This window comes from Plectropomus leopardus, chromosome 11 (assembly GCF_008729295.1).
Source record: "Plectropomus leopardus isolate mb chromosome 11, YSFRI_Pleo_2.0, whole genome shotgun sequence".
NCBI lineage: Eukaryota > Metazoa > Chordata > Actinopteri > Perciformes > Serranidae > Plectropomus > Plectropomus leopardus.
Genome location: NC_056473.1, coordinates 5,317,723 through 5,339,420, shown reverse-complemented (window position 1 = coordinate 5,339,420; position 21,698 = coordinate 5,317,723). Strand labels below are relative to the sequence as shown.

Sequence of the window (21,698 nt, the reverse complement as noted above, 5' to 3'; positions counted from 1 at the left end):
AACATTTTTTTGCTGTACCAGGCTTTAAACACCAGGCGTTTATTTCTGCTGTAAAGTTGGGCATTTTAACATGGGGGGTCTATGGAGATTTGGAGCCAGCCTCAAGTGGCCATTAGAGAAACTGTAGTTTTTAGCACGTCCATATTGGCTTCATTTTTCAGTCCCGGAGGTTGCCACTTGTGTATACTGAAATATTTAGAAATGCTAAGTTATGAGTTTTGTTACCGTTAAAAAGACAGATGCTCCTCTTTCTATTGAACTGATACAGATATCCTGCATTGGGGTTGTTGTATTGTAGTGCACCACCAACAGAGATCAGTCTCTTCGGATAGAACAGGCAGCTGAGTTGAGAAAGATGGTGACTGCCAGTTGTGAGGATAATGTTGTAGGACAGGTAAAAAAAGAAAAGGCTAATTGCATATTAGAAACACAACATTATAGGATAGACAATGACACATTTGCTACAAAGAATATTATAGGTAGCTCAGCTTTTAATGTTTTTTTTCAACACTCTACCATCATATATCATATAGTCCACTGACATGTCAGGAAGGTACAAAAAAATTAGCACCCATGTTTAAAATGAACTAAAAGCTAGTTGGAAGGGCATATTGGGTTGTAGCTTAGTTTGAGACAGGAGGAGTCTGGACTCTCTGGCTTTGGAGTCATGCCAGTCTCTCCACTGATGAAAGTGGAGACCCCCCCTCATGAGAGCAACCTAAAGGGAGAGAGAGATGGAGAGAGAGATGGGTTTGAGCGTGGTTGCAGAGAGTGAAGTGTGGCTGGGAGAAGGTGCTGTCAGAATATAGAGTGCATAATTGGAAGCTGGGAGGCGATAGCTTTTGGGGGTCCTTCCTCTTGAACTCCAGTTAGGATCATAAATCCATTCACTTTTACAGTTGCTTTGCTCCTCATTCTGAATACAGACAAAGTATGACTGGTCTAGATAAACAGTTCAGTAAGCTGTGGAGAAGTGCAGTGAACCTTCCCCATCTTCGTGTCTATTCAGACTATATTATTCCTATTTTTGGTCTGCCAGAGTCAGCATTTATTGCAAGGCTGATTCTTTGCCTCATGACTTATTGCATTATTTCTACCTCAGGGTGAGGACTGTGCTACAGTGTGTCCTCCTGGTCTATATGGACCAAGCTGCATGTCCACCTGCTCCTGCCATAATCACGCATCCTGCTCTCCGCTCGACGGCTCCTGCATCTGCAGGGAAGGTACAGTATAATTGACTCACAGTAAAATGTTCAGAGCAACTCCTGAGCTTTATGAGATATGCTAGACTGACTGTACTGATAGTGCACATAGTACACATACAAAATGTACTTGTGCTGTTAGCCCTCTTGCATTCTGATGAATCCTGCCTTTCATTTATTCTCTTGCTATGTTCATTTTTCTTTTAAATGAATGATATGAATGAGAGCTGCACAATTAATCTTTTTCTTTGTCATCTTAATATCAACACACAAACACATTGGGAAAAACTGACATGCACATTAAAGTAGAGGCCATAATACATCAAGTAATACAGTGTAGTAACAATGTATTAGATTATGTTGTGTCAAAGTGTTTAACCCTTTGAAACTAGTCAAATTAGCTTTATTTCTTTCAAAAACATGGCAAGAAGGCAACGTACAAGTTAAGAGGAAATGACCTAGAAATTAGCAGGAATTTTGTAAAAAAAATACAAGAAAATTACCTGGAAATCATCCCAAAAAAAGCCCAAATAAATAAACAAAAAAACAAAATAGGGGGAAAGCAATTTGCATGCGTAATAATAATAATAATAATATAATAAAGGAAATAACCTAAAAAAAACTGCTTAAAATTCTCACAATTATTGAAATGAAATAAATAAATAAATAAATAAAATAAATAAATAAAGTTAAAGTTCTCTGGATATATTTTCCTGGATTTTTCATAATAATCAGTCATCAGTCATTATCTGTAACTGCCTGTCCTCGTAAGGGTCGCGGGGGGGGCTGGAGCCAATCCCAACTGTCATTGGGTGGAAGGTGAGGTACACCCTGGACAGGTTGCCAGACTATCTCAGGGCCGACACATATAGACAGACAACCATACACGCTCACAGTCACACCTAAGGGCAATTTAGAGTCACCAGTCAACCTGAGCTGCATGTCTTTGGACTGTGGAGACCCTGGAGAGAACCCACGCAGACATGTGGAGAACATGCAAACTCCGCACAGAAGGGCCCCCGCCACGGACCGAACCCCGTGCCAGGGACCTTCTTGCTGTGAGGCAACAGTGCTAACCACGACGCCACCATGCCGCCCTTTTCATAATAATAATAATAATAGTAATTTAGAAAAATCTACTGATTTATCACAATGTGGACATTTGTCGCCAAGTTGTTCATTGCCGTTTTTCCCATGTTTTTGAAAGAAACTGAGTCAGTGTGCTCAGTGCTCAAAGGTTTAAATACTTGTAAAAGTCATCTGAATGCAGCAAAAGAAAAGGGATGTTGCTCTTGGGTTCAAAGGGTTAACAGCCAACCACAGGCTAGAAATAAAGGGACAGTGTCCAGTCAGGCGTGATATTTTTTGCCTCTTTGGGTGCTCAGCTTGACAGAAGTTTAGGGTACACTTAAAATTGATGGTGCCCAAAATACAGAAATTATTTGTTAATGATATTTTATTTTGTTTTTCCATGATTGTGCACCAGCTATTGAGCCTTTCACCAATTGCGGACCAGGTTTCAATTTGAGAGCATGAATGCTCCCTGTTTGTTGCTGATTGGCTGGAGTAATGTTGTGTGGCTTGGTCCAAGCCACCTGCTTTATTTCTCATTGACAGAGTCAGGGCTGTGTATTAAAGAAATAGTTCACCCAAAAATTAAAATTCAGTCATTATTTACTCTCTCTCATGCCAATGGAAAGTTGGGTGCAATTTTATAGTCCACAAAACACTGCCGGAGTTTCATGGGGGAAAAGGCATTGCACTCATCTCCCAAACATTCAAAGCAAATGGTGACCAGGATCCTGACGTTAAAAAAATACATAATAAAACCACAAAATGCTTGTCCAAAGTAATCCAAGTGTCCTGAAGCCCCGACGTGCCAAGTTGTTTTGAAAAAGTCACTTTTTTTTTAGCCTTGATGTAGCCTGTAGTGCTTAGTGTGGGAGCCGTGTTCATGTACACTCACTCACATGACACCAATGAAAGCCCGCTGTATCTGCACACCAGTGTTTACATGTTACTTGGCTTTAAAGATATTCTCTGAATTTGACAAAAGTGTATTGGAATAGGATCGCTAACCACACCTTTAAATCAAACCCTCAGATTTATCTTGATGGTTCGAACCCTGAGATGGGAACGAGTGAACTATACCATTATTTTGATTGTAATGTTGTGTAAAATTATAGCTGTGATACAACATAGCTGCATCCACTATACCTGGTTTATATGAATGTAAACAGTTTGATGTGTCCTTGCTCTCTGAAACCCCAGGCTGGCAGGGTGTGGACTGCTCCATCCTCTGCTCCAGTGGTACGTGGGGTCTGGGCTGTAATCAGACATGCTTATGTGCCAATGGAGCTGCATGTGACCCTGTAGACGGCACCTGTACGTGTTCACCTGGGTGGAGGGGAGAGCACTGCGACGAGTCCTGCCCTGTAAGTCTGTCTTTTAAAAAGAGCACCGTAATATCTGGAGTGTATCATTGTGCCCATGTGTGGAGTTAAAACAGAAGTTTTTATCGCTGTCAGGATGGCACCTATGGGTTGGAGTGTCGTGAGCGCTGTGACTGCAGCCATGCTGATGGCTGCGATCCAGTGAGTGGCTACTGCCGCTGCTACCCTGGCTGGACAGGTCAGTATGTCTTTTAGAAAAAAAATCAGAGCCGAGACATTAAGGACAGAAATAACCTCTGTATTTATTTCCCCTCATTAAGACATGAGATGCTCGTCAGACCTACTTATTTTCCAAAACAGGAAAATTTGCTGGGGCACTCATAGTTTGTGTTTTACAGTATGTTTACAGAATGTCGGAGCAGTGTTTTCTTAATTAAATGTTCAGTTTGTTTTGCCACTTCGCCGGCGGGGTATGTGAATGAGAAATGCTGAAAATTGAGCTCTATATTAATTTGCTTGGCTAACACACTTGATGCTGGTATGCAATCATTCTTATATCGCATCCATTATTGGTTGCACGCAATGTCTGAAGCATCTCACCAGATAAATATTTGGAGACAGAATCAAATCATTGGCCCAGAATGCTCTCATGAGTTTTACGCGGCCTCTGATATTTTTATTTTTGGCTCTGTTAATTATTGAAAGTTCCAGGTTGTTGTGGAATCTGACTGAACCATATGCCACATTTATTCATGGGGGATCCGCTCTTCCTTAGTCGTCTCTCTGTTTGAACTCCAATCCCCTCTAGACCCAAATTCTTACATAAACACGTGCATGCTCTTTGTTTCTTGTCATTTCAAACATTTGCTTACAGGGAAAAGAGGTGAAGGTAGGAAAAGTGTCTGTGAATGTCACAGCAAGGGTGAGGATCATTATGCTCAATCTGAAGCGTTGCATCTGAATGTCAAATACGGGGGGCTAGCTGGGACCTGGTCTCTGAGCCTGGGTGCAGTCAGAGAGGGAATAGATTCAGCAGGAAAGGTCAAGCCTGTGAGCTCTCAGCAGCCCACTCCATTCAGCCTCCTGAGCTTAGGGCATTTATTCTGGGAAACAATGTGGGTTTTATTATCTGCAAGAACGGAGCCGGCAAAACGGGCCTCTCATGCTCTGAATCCTGCACAGGTCGGGACCATCTGTCAGCCTTAATTGAGTCACCGGGGTGCAGGGCTGGGGGCAGCGTGCAGCCCACTGGGCCGCACAAACACACATACATACCTACGTGAATCACACAGGCTTGACAATGGGCTCTCTGAAGGAAGGAGCACCTAGAGAGAGGAACATGTGGGTTTTAGTCAGGGTTGGAATAAAGTGGCTATTTACAGAAACACTGGAGCTATTTTTTTCCATGCAAACGCTGTCATGCTAGCTCCAGAGGTTGGTATTGCACCCTACTTCGCTGTCAACTCGCTGTTTGTTTTATTGTGGGTTTTGCATAAACTGTCAAGAAGCTTGACTCTAGGAGTATGTGCACGCAAGCGGCTAAGTCGTCTGTGACCCACACAGTCGTTGCTGAATTGTCGTAAGCCTGACATCAGCCAACAAAGATGGAAAGGAGTGCTGTGACTGGACACATGATGCTTCATGCTATCCCATGTTAAATAAGACTTCACCTTTTATTTCTGAAGAGATTGCATGTCACAGAGCAGGTAATGTGAGTGTGTGTTTACACGCACTGAGAGAGAGACTTAAAGCTGGGAGAGAGAGAGGTTTGCTTTTCTCTGCTCACTCTGTACAAATTGGATAGTGGGACCTCTGGCACTTCTCAGCGAAAAGCCTCCTTTGAAGACGCTTCAGTTCTGGCTTCTTTCACTCTTTCTTCTTCTCCCTCGCTCGGCATCCAAAGCCCCTCTGTTTGTCACCATTAGACTGAAAAGTGTGATGCTCTGTCCGCATTCATTTTCTGACAGTAAAGGCAGTCACTTTTTTTTTTTCTGCCTGGCCTAGCAGAACCTCAAACACACTTGCACAAGCCTTGCCCTCCTTTTGATGTCCGTGGCTGGGCCTCTGACTAAATCACTGCTACCATGCCCCCTCCTCATCAGCACTAACATTTCCTCTCCTTTACTCCTCCGTTCCAGCCCTAAGGCGCCCTGGTTACTGTATAACATTAGTCCCCAGAGTTTAGCCCAGGTTTAATTCAAAGGTACTGCACTAATGCTGCTTTAATGGCCACACCATTCTCAGATATTCTCACTCAAAGAAAATTTCAAATGAGGCTTGAACTAAGGGCTGGTGCTTGAAAGGTTGCAGAGTTTGTGAGTGTGTGTGTGTGACTCTAAGTGTGCATGAATGTTTGCAGCGATTTATAATATGAGTCTGTGTGTGTGTGTGTACAGTACTTGCAATGTTGCCCCTTAGTTTTTTTTTTAAAAAGGGGTTGCTTCGACAGGGGTGCTAATGCATGCATTTGCACAGTGAGAGCACTGTATGGATGCAGTGTTTTGCGGTTGGAGTGGCGCCAAACACACTGTGACACTTCCAGACTGCGCTCTTGTAGCCAGTTCCCTTTCGGCTCTGTGCACTACCCCGGCACTGCTGAAAGAGAATGGGAGACAAGCTGGGCCCCTCTGGAGACCCAACCCTGTTAATCAACACAGTGCACTGGCAGGGAGCCCCAGTCAGATCAAAAATAAAATACATTTGGAGAGGAGAAACAGAGTCTGAAAGGATGGGCTGAACTAAAAAATAAAAACTCACTCCAAACGGCAGTTTCTTCATTCAGTGCTGAAATCAATCGAGGATCGTGCTGGGTGAATAACTTTTCACATATCCACTGTGATCAGGCATTGTGAATGCCGTCCTTTGATGATGCATGTTTACAGATGGCAGGCTGTTTAGAATATTTCAGCATGTCGGTCTTTAGTATGCATTCGCTGAATATTTGTGTTATGTTCCTGCAGGAATCCACTGTGATAATGTGTGCCCACAAGGCTTCTGGGGACCCAACTGTTCCGTCAGCTGTTCCTGTCAGAACGGAGGATCCTGCTCTCCAGAGGATGGCACATGTGTGTGTGCACCTGGATACAGAGGGACGTCCTGCAAAAGAAGTGAGCCTCCTTATCGTTGTCCAAACCTTTAAGCAATGATGGCACAAGCCTCGGGGCGCCGCGGTAACAAACTGCATCACAGCGCTGACCTTGCTTTGATCTTTGCAGAATTGTTGAAGGGTGAGCCTGCTGAGGAGAAGCACTTAGTCGTCGTCATAACTGCTTGAGTGTAAACCCTTCATCACAGCTATCACTTAATCAGTGTCTTTACCCCTACGGCAACACACACACACACACACACACACACACACATAGCTCACCCTCCTGCCCTGTCCTCAACAGCCAGCTCACAGTGGGAGACTCACAGTCCTCGCCCAAGGCTCATCAGAGGGCGTGCTCACTGGGAGTGCTAGCTCTGCTTTCTTGAACGGGGGTCTGTCTGGGGCCGCTCTCAAGTGATGAGCTCACTGATTGGGAGTGAAATCCACAGTCACAAACCTGTAAACATCAATTTGAGTGGAATGTAAGACAGAGACTTAAACAAGCTCTGTGTGCGAGAGGGGGAGGTTGTTATGACTCCTTCAAATTCAATGTTTACACAGATAATGTTCTCATCAGGTGAAAACCTCATAGCTGCAGTTTTGCAGTTTTTTCCTGTTGAAACTTTAATTGGGGGATTACATGCTTCTCCGGGGGCTGATAAAGGTGTATCGTACCTGCTGCTTTAAATCAAATCGAAACCCACAGGGGTGAATTTTAACAATGCATGGTTGTCAAACAACAACCAAGGCTGTTTTTGTCAATTCCTAAAAGGTTTCTTTTTTTTTTTAGAAATACCTGACTGTCTCCTGACAATGGTGATTATTTGAAAAGGAATATTACTAAATCACCGGCTATGGAAATAGGAACATAACATGATTTAAATGAATATACTATATGTTCATGTCAGTACAGCTAGAACCCTAAAAGTATGTGTAAACACTCTTTATTATCAGTACATCATTATCTGTACTTCACCAGAACAAAAGACTTCCCCAGACTCTTCCCCACTAACACACAAACAAAACAATACACCAACATAATGCATCACCAACAGCAGACGAATGTGTTCCTTAAAAAAATGCAACAACATAGCAGTACCAGAATAAATATACAGGCAAAAAATAAAGAAAATACATTCACAAATACAGAAAATACATTCAGTTTATGTCTAAACTCTAGTTGGTACTCTTAATCCTTATCTTAAAGGTGGTATGTAAGTCTCGTTTTTTTAAGAATCTGTAAGATTATGGCCTAATGTTTGGGTATCTTTAACGCTTGCATTTCTGAGGAATAAGATATAAGGTTTCAAGGTTTCCTCAACATTTCTTTTTTTATTTCTAGAAATATAAATTATGCTGACTGGAATGTAATATGCTAATACATGATGTCATTTTCTTTATCCAGTCTTTAATACTCAGTCTATTTGTTTTCGTCCCGCAAAGAGCAATAAGCCATTCATTTTGCAAGATCTGTTAGTGTTAAGTTTTTCTTCCACAGAAAACATGTTTTTAATATAAATTGCATTCTCTTCTCATGGTTGCACTGTTAATGCTTATTGTATAGAATGTTAGTATAATTACCTTTTATGACACTTTTTGATTATATCTTAATGGTCCACAGTCTTATAAAAACTGTGTTATTAACGCACAGTTGTGTGTTCCCTTACGTTTATAGATCATCAAGACTTAACATAAAACAGACTTTCACGATTCTCTTAACTATTTTACAGCTCCATCTCTGGCAGCTGATGAAATGGGAGTGATTACAATAAAGACGGACTTTTCCGCTTCCTCCCTCCCTCTGCCGCCTCTCCTTGTCCCCTCTGCTTTAATTCTTCCGGCCTTGATTTTTTCTGTACTCCCTTGATCACTCTTGTCATGCCCTGTTTCATTATTACATACCTCTTTGTTCCATCCAATGCTGTCGACTGATTCCCTCTCTTCTCCTGACACGCTCTGCCGGCTGCAGTCTGCTCCCCGGGGTTCTATGGGCACCGCTGCAGCCAGTCGTGCCCGCAGTGTGTGCACAGCACTGGGCCGTGCCACCATGTCACAGGCCACTGTGAGTGCCTGTCTGGCTTCTCTGGCTCTCTGTGCAACCAAGGCAAGTAGCCCTCTGTGTCCCTTTGACCTTTTCCTGCTTTTTCCACTTACTGTCAAATCCATTCACTGTGAAGTTTTTACTCTTTGCTGCTGGAAAACTGTAAGTACAGTTTATATCTGAAAATGCCCTGGCATTTTGTCTTGACAGGAAATACAAAACGGTTCAGAAATAACATTGATTTAAGAATAATGCATAATACATCAGAGTAAAAATGATACACTGCCAAAAGTTATTATCTGCTGATGCCTACAATAATATCTTAGGGTTCATTTATATGTCAAATAAAGTCCTTGTGCCACAGTGTTTTGTGAGGACACCTGTACGTTTTCCTACAGTCCTCACTGTGCTCAGTGGCTCTAATAAGATCAAACGGATGACCTGCTGCCTCTCCCACTGGCATCTTAGCCTTGAAACTCTGAATAATGGCTTTTATCAATGCACCCCAGACCAAAAACGAAAAAAAAAACAACCTTCAACAGGATCCTGAATATTGCTGAGACCCACTTTTTTTTAGACAAAGAACACGTCAAGTAAATGTTGCTGTCCCTCTGCATAATTCTGCACAAGGAGCTGCATGCAAATTGCTTTCCACGCACACGCAGAGCCAAAGAAACATGTGTAGAGCAGACGTCTTGTTAAATTTAATTTCAAAGCAACCAACTTTTTCCTTTGTGAGCTGCCGCCTTGTTGACAGAAAACATCCATGCAGTTCCTTGTTTTAACCCTCGATGTGTTTTATTAGGATGCTGCATTTTTAGAACTCGTGAGTCATTTTTTAGCACATCTAATGTGCATTTTAAAAGCAAGACATGTTGACAATTCAGCGTTAGAATATTTGGAATTACCATAGAATGTGTTGACAGTATCATAAATGTGTTGCTTGTCAAAAGAAGTGTTTAAAGATGATGATGCAGCCTGCAGTTTGTTTTTTTGTCAGATGTATTAAAGCCCACAAATATTTAACCCTTTGAGACCTGGGCAAATCTGCTCGATGTCTTTCAAAAATGTAGGTAAAAGGCAATGAGCGACTGAAGAAGAAATTACCCAAAACATAGGAAAAAACATTACGAAAAGTACAGAAAAAAGTACCTGGAAAGAAGAAGAAAAAAAATAAGAATAATAAAGTAAAAAAAAGAAGGAAGGAAATGACACAGGTGCTTAAAAATAACAAAACTAAAATAATTACAATTATATTGTTGTGATAATTACAAGCAAAAAGTGTAGTTGTTTTTTTCTTTACATTTTTCCATGGCTTCTTTTAAGATATTTTTCCAAATCTACAAATCTCTTGCAATTTGTGGAACAGTTCGTGCCAAGTTGCCAATTGCCTTTTTTTCCATGTTTTTATAAGAAAATAAATCAATTTGCTCAGATTTCAAAGGTTTGAGTACTTGTGAGGGTGTCTGAACGCAGCACACGTAAAGTGATGTCAATCCAGGTTTCAAAGGGTTAAAAGGAAACTTATAACATGTAAACTTCGTGCAAAATATTTGGGATGACATCTCCTCACTCTCCATCTATTCATTTGGCAAATGTTAACAGTTTCCATTAACATTTGACCACAGGTATATGTCTTTTCAGTGGCTCCTCAGTAGCTGAGCGTATGGTAGATTTTTCTCCTAATGAGTCACCTTTTTATTTTATAAATCACAGAAAGGCAATGGAGATATTTTGAATTCTCTGTCGTGGCTTTGAGCAATGTCTTACAAATAAAAGTTTAATAGGTTAGCTGAGGGAAGAGGGGAAAGGGAAAAAAAGGAGAACCCTAATTTGTCTGGACTGTAATTACTTGCGAGCAAGGCGTTAAGCCACGGGGGACGAAGGTGGCCAACAGCATGCGCATTCTCCTCTTGTTGAGCCCCGTTGGCGTCCTCACTTGTCGTCTGTCCAGCACACAAAGTCCCAGCCTAATGAAGCTCTCCCGGTGTGTCGAGGCTTCAGTCCCCAGCAGCAGCAGGATGGGGGAGCCAACCTCATGGCCTAATGACAACCTGCTTGAAGGAGCTTGAAAGAGCTCTCAAGAAGAGGGGAAAGCCAGTTGAAATGTAATCATTAAAATCACCCCACACGAAAATGAGTCAGACCCATTTCTTTCACAGCCAGCCACCTTATCTGATATTTCTGATGCTGGGCTATTCTCTTTATATGAGACCTTTGATGTATCTGCTGCCGCTGCTGCAGCTCCCTGATCCTCATGGTTACATACACCTTGGTTCAATTTGTCTCACGGGCCAACAAGAAAACACAATGGAGGTTTCATTGGAAATGAGATCTTTTATTGAAGAGTGCCGGAGAGCATTGAAATATTAATTTCATAAAAAATGTATACAGTGGTCTGTGTACATGGTCTATTTTAATTCTGTGGCACATCACTCTTTCCACTCTACTGGGTGGAAATGGGGCAGTTGTGCCACTGGAGGCAGTGATCGACTCCTCCTTTTGTTTAAACAGATCACTATACTTCATGTCCACTCCAATTGAACAATATCATCCATTAGAGGAATATGTTTACACAACCTTTTGCAGAATTAGTATGTTTGCATAAATGTGGTCACAATAATGTGTCCAAGTTTGGTGTCATAAAGTTAATGGATTTTACTAGTCTTTGCATGCAAGTGATAAAATGCAGATCAGGCTTGTTTTGTGAGGTGATTTTGTTTTCTTTTTGTTGCAGTCTGTCCGAGTGGCAGGTATGGGAGGGCCTGCGGTGAGATCTGCCTCTGTACCAACAATGGCACCTGCAACCCCATTGATGGCTCCTGCCAGTGCTTCCCGGGTTGGATAGGAGACGATTGCTCTCAGGGTATGGCTTCTTCCCGGCATTCTGCGTCTTTTCTTATTGGCTTATTTTCTTTGATTCTCCCCTCTCATTGTCTGTCTCCATCCTTTTTTTTCTCCCTCACATTTACCACCCTAGACATTAATCATTTTCATGACCCTACACATTCCAAAGAGTACCGTCAGGCCCAGCTGATGTAAAAGTGATAGCTTGCTTAAATGATTGTTGTAATACATTATGCTCTTTGATTTACTGCACTGTAGGCCAAAGATCATTAGCAGAGCTTTGAGCTGTCATGCCATGGGAAATTGATGTGTGGTTTTTTATTGCATTGACTACTTAAAATAAAAAAAAAAAACTATGATCAGATGGATGTTACATTACCAGTGCTTTACTTAGGGTTATTTAACCTGACACATACGCCTGCTCACATATAACAAATGGGCTTGTGATGGGATGTTGTGCAAGGATCTGTGCTAAGAGAATGTGAACTATTTTTAATATATGAAGAATAGTTAGACATGTCCACAAATATATCTGCTATATGTATGCATGCATAGGACACAGAGTGTGTGTGGGAGGGTGTGTGATCATGTGCTTTGACTGTGTCTCTGGCGTCTGCAGCCTGTCCCTCTGGGCACTGGGGCCCTGATTGTCTCAACTCGTGTAACTGTCACAACGGAGCCCAGTGCAGTGCCTACGATGGGGAGTGCAGGTGCAGCCCCGGCTGGACCGGACTCTACTGCACACAGCGTGAGTCTCTCCATTCCAGTTAGTAGCCACACAGTGTCATCTACTGGCAGTCAAACAGAACTGCAGCAGATGACAAGTAAGACATTTTTTTTAGAGAGACAACTGGGCTACTGGATAATATTAGATGTTCATTTACAGTTTTTTTTCAGAGGGAGCAGCATCAAAATAACACTAATGGTCACTTCATTAATTTGCTAATTATACATTCCAGTCATTCACCCAGAGATAGTGCACATCATCAACATCAGTCCACTAATTTGAATTCCATTATCTATCACCCCAAGGGTTTTTATGCAGTCTTTTTTGTAGTGTCATGCTCCCGCTCCTCTGCATGGAAATGGCTTTTGTTTCAACTGTTTGTTTTTCTCCTCACATAGATTCTTAGTGTTTCCAGTTGTCTTGTTCTTTATTTCCACCTCTATGTTATGTTGACAGCACACCCAAGATTTTCTGCTGAAGCAGGAAACATTTCATTTCCATTCATTCACATTGTCCCTTATTGAGTATGCTGCGGAGGCATTGACTGGTATTGATTTCTGCACTCTCCTGCAATATGACCTTGACTCTTTACATTGTCTTCCTCTCTCTTTGTTTTCTCCACCCCTCCCACCCCAAACATTTTATACATCTCTGTCCCAGGCTGTCCTTCAGGGTTCTACGGCAGGGACTGTGCTGAGGTCTGTCGTTGCCAAAACGGCGCCGACTGCGACCACATCACTGGCCAGTGTGCCTGCCGAACGGGCTTCATCGGGACGAGCTGCGAGCAGAGTTGAGTAGGCCCAAAACATTTTAGCACTGAGTAAAATTACCATGTGGATGAGCAAGGTTGTGTGTGCGTTCTATAAACACTTTGGCTCCCACTCTCTAAGTGCTTTAATTTTGATGGATGTAGTAATGCACCTCTCTCCCATGCAGAGTGTCCTGCCGGTACATTTGGATATGGTTGCCAGCAGCTGTGTGAGTGCCTGAACAACGCTACATGTGACTATGTGACTGGAACATGCTACTGCAGCCCCGGATATAAAGGCATCCGTTGTGATCAAGGTGAGAGGTGATCGGGATGATTGACGCTCTCCACTATATTATTGCTCAAACACAGATGTGTACAGAGTGTTTATACAAGCCACTGTCTGTGTTTTCTCTGTAGCAGCTCTGATGATGGAGGAGCTCAACCCATACACCAAGATTAGCCCGGCGCGAGGCTCAGAGCGTCAGTCCGCAGGGGCTGTCATGGGAATCATCTTTCTGCTCCTCATCATCATGGCCATGCTCAGTCTGTTCGTGTGGTACAGGCAGAGGCAGAGAGACAAAGGCCATGAGATCCAGCCCAGCGTGTCCTACACACAGGCAATGCACATCACCAACACTGACTATTCCCTGTCTGGTAAGTTGTTTTACAGATTACTCAAACTATTTGCTTACTATCGACAAATGCTATATACTACCAAAAAAATGCAGAACTGTAACAATTAGTTGTTTAGTCTATTAGGTGAGCGAAAAATATCAAACATTTCTTAGTTCCTGCTTCTCAAATGCAATGATTTGCTGCTTTTCTTTTTTTAATGTTTCTGAAATTCTCTTATTATTGCATTATAAAAAAGGTCCTTACAGATTGTCCTCATAAGGCTTATTAGCTTTATTTCTGCAAGCCTTCTTTAATTCACAGATACATCCATAGATTCTACAAAAAGTATATTCAAGTACAAAAATACAGAAGACAAAAAGGACCAATAGAGTACAAATAAGTTCAGATGTGAACGTAGAGAAACACATTTTTAAGAGGGAAAACAAACTTCATGAATAGAACCAGAATGATGAGGTGTGTCATCACGATACTTCAGTCAGTTTACAAACAAGGATGTGAAAGCCATTAAAAATGATAAGAAAAATATAAATGAAGAACATATAGGTCTAATATACTCCACTCAGCTTTCCCATCTTTTTAAAAAATGTGTCCTGTTGCAGTCTAATAGCAAAAGTAATTATTTCTGTCTTAAAGATGTTATATTTATCATGTCAGTCCAATTATCAATTGTAGGTATTGTTTTAGCCACTTTCCAGTTATGATTTGCTGCTCTTTGTAAATAGGTAGTGAACTTAAAGGTGTGCGATGCAGAAATTGTCAGCTACTGTTTGTATGTAGTACCACCAGTGTTTTACAGCAAGTTTTGTAGCTTCCTCTAGTATGTGATACATACAAAAGAGGAAAAGTTGAAAACTATGAGGGAAAGTTATTTTTTATAATGGGTTTAACCACGCAATAGCCTGAGAAAGGCTACAAAACAACATACCTTCTTTATCAGAATCAAAGAAGACATTTATTAGTCAGAGCACTCACTCTCCTGTTTTCCTTCCATCGGTTGATTGCTATAACAGGGTTTAAAAGGAATTGAGGGCAAATTACACTATGCAAAGCAGGCAGTTTATGAATCTCCCCAGCAATGTATCAATACTTGAGACAGCGCCTGTGGCCTACACACACACACACCAGCAGCCCCTACACATAACAAACAGTGCTGTCCATGGTGCTGAAACAGCTGTTAAGTAATATCACATGTATCCCAGTGAATCATTTTATTGTTTTTGCTATTTTTCTATAGATACATTAGGCAAACAGTGCAAAAAAATACAACTGAGGGTACTAAGACCCCTCGGGAAGCCTGAAGCCTATCTGGAGAGTAATGGATGGTTGTAATTTTGTAGAGGTGCACATTAGCGTAGCCTGCATGTGTTGTAATGATAATTACATGTTGCACACCCACTGTTTTTTCTGGCTATGCTCGTGGTATGTGTGCTTCCTACAGTCTGACACATATTGACTACCTTTTCATGATCTCACCTGTGTGCTGTGCCCAGGGACGTCCCAAACATAGAAATATAAAGAAAATACAGGCAGAGGGCAGAGTCTCTAAGTACTACCAGTGGATCATATGTAATAATTGAGGTATTACCTCTGTGTGAGTCCATATATTTTTAGCAAATCTTGCATAGTATCCTTTTTAATATCTTTAGATTTGGGGTGTTGGCTGGTAGAAACACCATTTTGAAGACATTTTGCGCTTTGGGGAAATTGTGAGGTTTTCACTATTCAACATTTTATAGACTTAACAATTAATCAATTAATGTGGAAAAAAATCTGCAGATTACAAGGCCACATCCATCCTTTAGACAAATTTTCTGATTAAAATTTGATTTATTGTGTGCAAAATGGACATGCATGTTAAAATATTGATGCATATTAGTAAACAAAAATATTGACACACAAATATATATCTAGTTCACAGACCTCCTAAAGTGATACTTTGCCATAGTATGTGTAAATTAACAGTGGTAAATTTTCCTCCATCTTACCAGCACCCAGATCTCCCAGTTCATCTTTAGGCTGAAAGACAATTTTTGTTGGATCAAGGGCTGCTGCTCGAACTACAGATTGTACTGCAGCATTTTCATTTACCTGTCCTCACAGACACAAAAGCCACAGTTACACTACTTGTTCAAGGCAGAAATATCACACTGGTATGCTGCTTCACTGTTCTGTATAAAAAGTCCAGTCACAGAAATGGGGGACAGCGTGGTCTCGACTCTGAGCCGAGAATGGAGGTAGTAACGGAAAGACGGACCGTGGATGGGGAGCTGTGATGTTTGATGTTGCCGCTCACATCTGGAGATTTAAAAAGCAGCTGTTCATTCAAAGAGGAAGAAAAGCGATCGTTAATGTCCACAAATTGAGAAAACAATGAGATTCAGGAGCTCCTTTCCTTCTGAGCAGAGGACAAGATTAGCTGCCATATAACAGAGATTGGTAAATGATTGTGATTGACATGATAAGCTCTTTTTATTATAGAAAGCATACATTATGTCACACTAGAGGCCAGTGCTGTTGTGTTACATGTCATGGCCATTATGCTTTTCTGTGTAAAAGCAGCTTAAGAGTAGCCTCCATAGGCAGACTGAGAAAGAGAAATTGTTTGCTACCCACTGGCCGCCATATTGTTTCCTGTAGAAAAATGGCCAAGTATTCACCCAACAGTTTATTGATCCGATGAGGTGCAGTGCATTCTGGTAGTTGCAGGTGTTCTCCCTCTTGAACAAAAGTGATTGTTTTTCTCTCTTTTCTCTGGCCATGTATCACCAGTTTCAAAGCACTTGCATCCTTCAACAGCACAGACAGCCCAGTTTTATGAAAAGACCATCTCTTCAGCAGTGAAATACTTTTTCAACCTGTTGTTTGAACCCTCAGAGTGTGGCAGCACTGTAGCGATGAGAACCAGCGCTGCTGAGGTCAATCAGAGCCAGGGCAGCAGCAGCAGTGGCCAGTGCTTCTCCAACCCCAGTTACCACACTGTGGCCCAGTGTAATGTTGTGTCAACCATCTCCAGCAACCTGGATGGAACTCTGACCCTCAAAGTATGGCTGTTCTTCATGTGTATTCACACAAAATTCAGCATACAATAATAACATGTTACAAAGCAACACCAAACTGTGCTCTTCTTTCACAGTCAAGCACTCTGAAAAGCCGAAATGGCTCAGAATGGAGAGCCTACTGCAACCTCAATGACCTAGGTCAGTTTACCTCTCTTACTATGAAACACTACATATAGCCTGGATTTATTTACTTTGTAGTATCATCACTTAAAGGGCAAAGGCGCATGTGTCGTAAGTATGATACTCATAGAAGCAGCAGCCTGGATGAAACTACCCTGCTGTGAATGAAGATGAACCAGAGGTTTCTTGTTAGACATAACCTTTGCTCTGATTTTGATAAGATATGCGGATGGGACGGAGGAAGCTGTGGTGAGGAGGTGAATAGGGGTCACTGTGAGCTCATTAGTCCTCTTTCACTTCCCCCAGTGGCACAGTTCTCTGTGATGGCTTACAGTGGGTCAGATACTTGCACTCCAGGACTGTGAATTATAGAGAATTAAGCCTGGCAGAAAAATTACACCATAATTTCAGCTTAAATCTGTTTCAAGTACTCATCGCATAGCCTTTACAAACTTTACATAAAAATGAAATAAATCGATTATAACACACTATTGTGTAGTTGTGAGCAGATATACGCTGTTAATTTATTCGCCAACAATTATAACTCCTTCTCTTGTGGGCATCCTTAAAACAGGACCAGTGTATAAACAATGAATTACAATTGCAACAATATATAATATGTCCTCATAGAAGAAATTGTAATTGTTGACCAGTACAGTTCAAATGTCACATCTGCTTAGTACTACATTATAGTGTGTTATCTATCATTTAATAAATGGAAACACAGTGTTTATAAATGCTAAATTGGGGGTTAAACTTAAGTGTTACTGAGATTATATATTAAATATAGAAATCATAGCTCTTAGTCTCTTGGTTTGTGGTGGTGCAAACTGAAAGAGACTAAATACTGTATTGTTAGGCTCATTGCTGCTGAGCAACATGCAAAAATCTAAATATCTTTATTCATATGTCTTATACTCAGTACTGCCCAAACACATGCATTTTTACTGAAACCTAGAGAAATGTTCAAGCAGCACGCACATTCAGAAGTGATAAAGACTAGGTGCTGGACAAAGCAAAAACAGATATCAAAGAATAGATAAAGTCCACACATTAGTGAATGCTCCCATGCAGGCATTAGCCCTTCCTCAGACATGAGGTAGGGCTAATGTCTAAGGAAGGGATAACGCCCAAAACATCACATGTGTGGAGGTAATTGAATGAACTTTCATGGGAGCATTTACTAGTGTGCGGACTTCATCTATTCTTGAATATCTGATTTTACTAAAACCTACCATTTCCAATATTTTTGCATACAAATAACATGCATGGGCAAGCATATGAACTCTAGCTGTGCATTCTATTGAGTTACCTAGGCATGTTACTCTTCTATGTGTTACACTGTTTATGGCAATGTAAGTAGTAATGTTGTTGTAAAAATGCTTGTGTTTGAGAAGTACTGAGCATACAACTGGATAAATGAGACTTTGATTATATCACACAAGTTGTGTGAGAGTTTGTAACCGATGTTTTGCTATCATTTTGTTGTTAAATGTGCCCCCCCTCTTTATTTCAATTCATCAAGAATTCTCAGTTTGAGGCATGCTAGAAAAAAAACATTTTACTTCACAAATTCAAGGTAACACAGGGTGAGTAATCAAAATATCAATGGTCATTTTTGGGGTGATGAATTTCTTCAAAGCACAAAGCAGATCAATGGTAATAAAAAGTCCCTCTCAAAAAAGAAAATCTTTGGCGCTCACTCTGCTGTACCTAAGTAATAGACTAATGTAGCCTTAAACAGGCTTGTCCTCTCATCATGATGTCTTGTTGTTGTATGCCAGACATCCCATTATGACCACCGGTGATTGTATAAGCTTATAGGCCTTAGGGGAATGTGATAGCATGCGGGTAAAACATTCCTCACGTTTACATTCCTCATATCATCCTAAATAAAGACATACTACATTGTACATTAATGAGATATTTCCTGTCAACCTTGAGACGTTGGGGGGAATTCAAAACATGTTTGACTTTCATGTTTTGACATTTGTTGCAGATGTTCAACAAGGGGAGACGCAGACACAGAGAGGCTCCAAAAAAGGTAAATCATTAATTGTAGTAACAGCTTGTGTGTGTGTGTGTGTGTGTGTGTGTGTGTGTGTGTGTGTGTGCGTGTGTGTGTGTGTGTATGTGTGGGCAGACATATTTCATGTAGAATCCTGTTCAGCTTCACCGGCAGCAATATTACAAAATCCTTTTTATGCTCAACATCCCATGTATCAATTTCCCCATTTGGTTTCTATTCCCCTCTGAGACTCTCTGACCCCAAATCCCATATCCTTATATTCTCCATGATTTATGTGAAAACTCACTGCACTTTGGACAAGATCATGGTGGGCTGAGGTTTTGTTCCAGCGGTAATTGCTCTCTATGGCTCAGTGCCCGATACGTCATTTTGTCTCCCACACTGTGCAGTCAGTGGTAAATGTGAGGGACCCAGGGGTGTGGAGAGTGGTCTGAAGGAGCTTTGCTGCGGTCTCTAATGAGGCCTCTTATCAGACTGATGAGACTGTTATGGATGAGATGAGCCTTCCACTCTCTCCCCTTTGTACTCTGATTACTATATACCACCATTAGTCACCTGTCGCAGACAAAAGAAGTACAACTTCTTCAGAATGGTAACGAATTTCATTGCCATTCTCCAGGCCGCACTCTGATGTCTGTTTAAATTTTAGTGGTAATATCAGAGTCGAGCATTAATACCACTCAGTGACAATCTTTTCATCTTTGTTGATGCTGAATGTGTCCTTGTCTCGTGGCTGCTGCAGATTACATCAAGGGCTCCATGTGCAGCAACAGCTCCTGCTCCCTGAATAGCGAGAATCCATACGCCACCATTAGAGACCCACCAGGGCTGGCTTGCAAGCACACAGAGAGCAGCTATGTGGAGATGAAGTCCCCCTCCCACCGTGAAGTGCCCTTTGGAGGTACTGCCACCCTCCTGGGCAGTGCGAGCAGGAATGTCTATGATGTTGGTGAGTGCGTTGTTGCTCTGGTGTGTGGAGCTCAGCAGGGTCCTGCAGCTTATAGCCTCTCTGGTTGTGTCCCCTGCTGTGAGCCTGTACAGACTTTGTAAGCCTTGATAACAAGAAATGAGAGCTGCCTCTCCATTGCATGCACCGCTCATTTCTCTTTTTATTCCTGTCTGTGCATGCTACTCTTAAACCTCAGCATCTCTCATGTACCCCTCCTAATTTTTTTCTCTCCTACTCTCCTCCTCTCCTCTCCTATGTATCTCTCCTACTTTTTTTCTCTCCTGCCCTCCTCCTCTCCGCTCCTGAGTTCCACTCCTACTTTTTTCCTCTTCTGCTCTCTTCTCCTATGTACCTCTTCTACTCTTTTTTCTCCTACTCACCTCTCCTACATATATTTCCTACTTTTTCCTTTCATTGTCTCCTCTCCTACATACATCTCCTACTTTTTCTCTCCTACTCTCCTATGTACCTCTCCTCCCCTTTTCTCTCCTACAAACCTCTTCTACTTCTTTCTTTCCTACCCTAATCTCCTACGTACCTCCCCTCTTTTTCTCTCCTTTCCTACGTACCTCTCCCACACCTTTTCTCCTCTACTCTCCTCTCCTACATACCTGTCCTACACTTTTTCTCCTTTACTCTCCTCTCCTACGTACCTGCCCTACACCTTTTCTCCTTTACTCTCCTCTCCTACATACCCCTCCTACTTATTCTGTCCAACTCTCATATGTACCTCTCTTTTTTTCTCTCCTGCTCTTCTCTCCTACATACCTCTCCTACTTTTTCCTTTTCTGCTCTCCTCTCCTCTCCTACTTTTTCTCTCCTGTGTACCCCTCCTACTATTTCCTACCTTCTTTCCTAAACGATCACAGAACCAACAGTGAGTGTCCTACAGGGACCTAATGGAATGGCCACCGGGTTCTCCCAGAGCCCCTATGACCTCCCCCGCAGCAGCCACATCCCCAGCCACTATGACATACTGCCTATGCGTCACAGCCCCACGCACACACCCCCTCCACCTCCAGAAAGTCCCAGCTCCCTGCTCTAGAGGGCACAACCTCCGCCCGGCTCTGACAGGGTGCTGGCATCCAGGCAACGTTCAGCCAACTTTCAACCAACGGCCCTCCCTCTGTCTCCGAGTGTGTTCTATTAGATACTGAGATGTTGGGATGGAGGGACAGCCACAGCTCCTCTGGACTTTGCCCTCTTTGGCTCCCTCACTTTACACTCTCTCTGTGGCCCTGATGGAGGGAGGGGAGGAAAGAGTGTCCCACACACCAGCGACCATTCACCCATTTTATTTTCTTATAGAACTGATCACTCAAACGGCTGCCCGGCCTCTTTATGGACCTCCTGAGGTGGAACATAATGGTTCCAAACAGCATTAAGAGCAGCATACACTGAATGGGTGGACAGATTATTTACAGGGAGAAAGCTATCCTCACACTCATTTTTAGCCCATGATATAGGTTTACTATTCAAGGGCAGCTGAGTGTTTATAATGCCCCCTAAACAGAAGTGATTTTCTCCACGGGAAGGAAGGTATAACAACCTTGACCGTTTCAAAGCAGGTGAAGATTTATGATATACAGACACCAGAGTTTATGTAGTCACTATGTACAGCAGCTGCAGATCACAGTACAGCTGACATGAAGAGATTCTGATCATTTGCTCTGAGGTGAAGAGTTCAAATAGCTGAGAACTCTCTGATGCAATGTTAAACACGAAAACCCAGCTGAGAGTGAGCCAAGTCTGACAAAGCATGGATAAATAGTAAAATATTGTAATTGTCCTTTATTCACTTTTATCCAGTATTGATCACACAGTAAGGTGATCCCTGTCTGTAACTCAAGAGCTTC

The 21,698-nt window shown here is 42.0% G+C and overlaps 1 protein-coding gene across 1 annotated transcript in view; it reads left to right on the top strand.

Annotated features, from left to right (window-relative positions):
* The window catches only part of megf11 (multiple EGF-like-domains 11), a 77,925-nt gene extending 56,977 nt beyond the window's left edge, over window positions 1-20,948 (top strand). The window contains exons 12-26 of the mRNA XM_042496285.1: window positions 1,103-1,223; window positions 3,474-3,637; window positions 3,731-3,833; window positions 6,556-6,702; window positions 8,653-8,787; window positions 11,462-11,590; window positions 12,191-12,319; window positions 12,959-13,087; window positions 13,235-13,363; window positions 13,467-13,703; window positions 16,560-16,726; window positions 16,819-16,882; window positions 18,864-18,908; window positions 19,636-19,842; window positions 20,712-20,948. Of these exons, the coding sequence (XP_042352219.1) occupies window positions 1,103-1,223; window positions 3,474-3,637; window positions 3,731-3,833; window positions 6,556-6,702; window positions 8,653-8,787; window positions 11,462-11,590; window positions 12,191-12,319; window positions 12,959-13,087; window positions 13,235-13,363; window positions 13,467-13,703; window positions 16,560-16,726; window positions 16,819-16,882; window positions 18,864-18,908; window positions 19,636-19,842; window positions 20,712-20,887 (2,082 nt within the window). The 3' untranslated portion in view covers window positions 20,888-20,948. The remainder of the gene's footprint in view (window positions 1-1,102; window positions 1,224-3,473; window positions 3,638-3,730; window positions 3,834-6,555; window positions 6,703-8,652; window positions 8,788-11,461; window positions 11,591-12,190; window positions 12,320-12,958; window positions 13,088-13,234; window positions 13,364-13,466; window positions 13,704-16,559; window positions 16,727-16,818; window positions 16,883-18,863; window positions 18,909-19,635; window positions 19,843-20,711) is intronic.
* The last annotated feature ends 750 nt before the right edge of the window (window positions 20,949-21,698 follow it).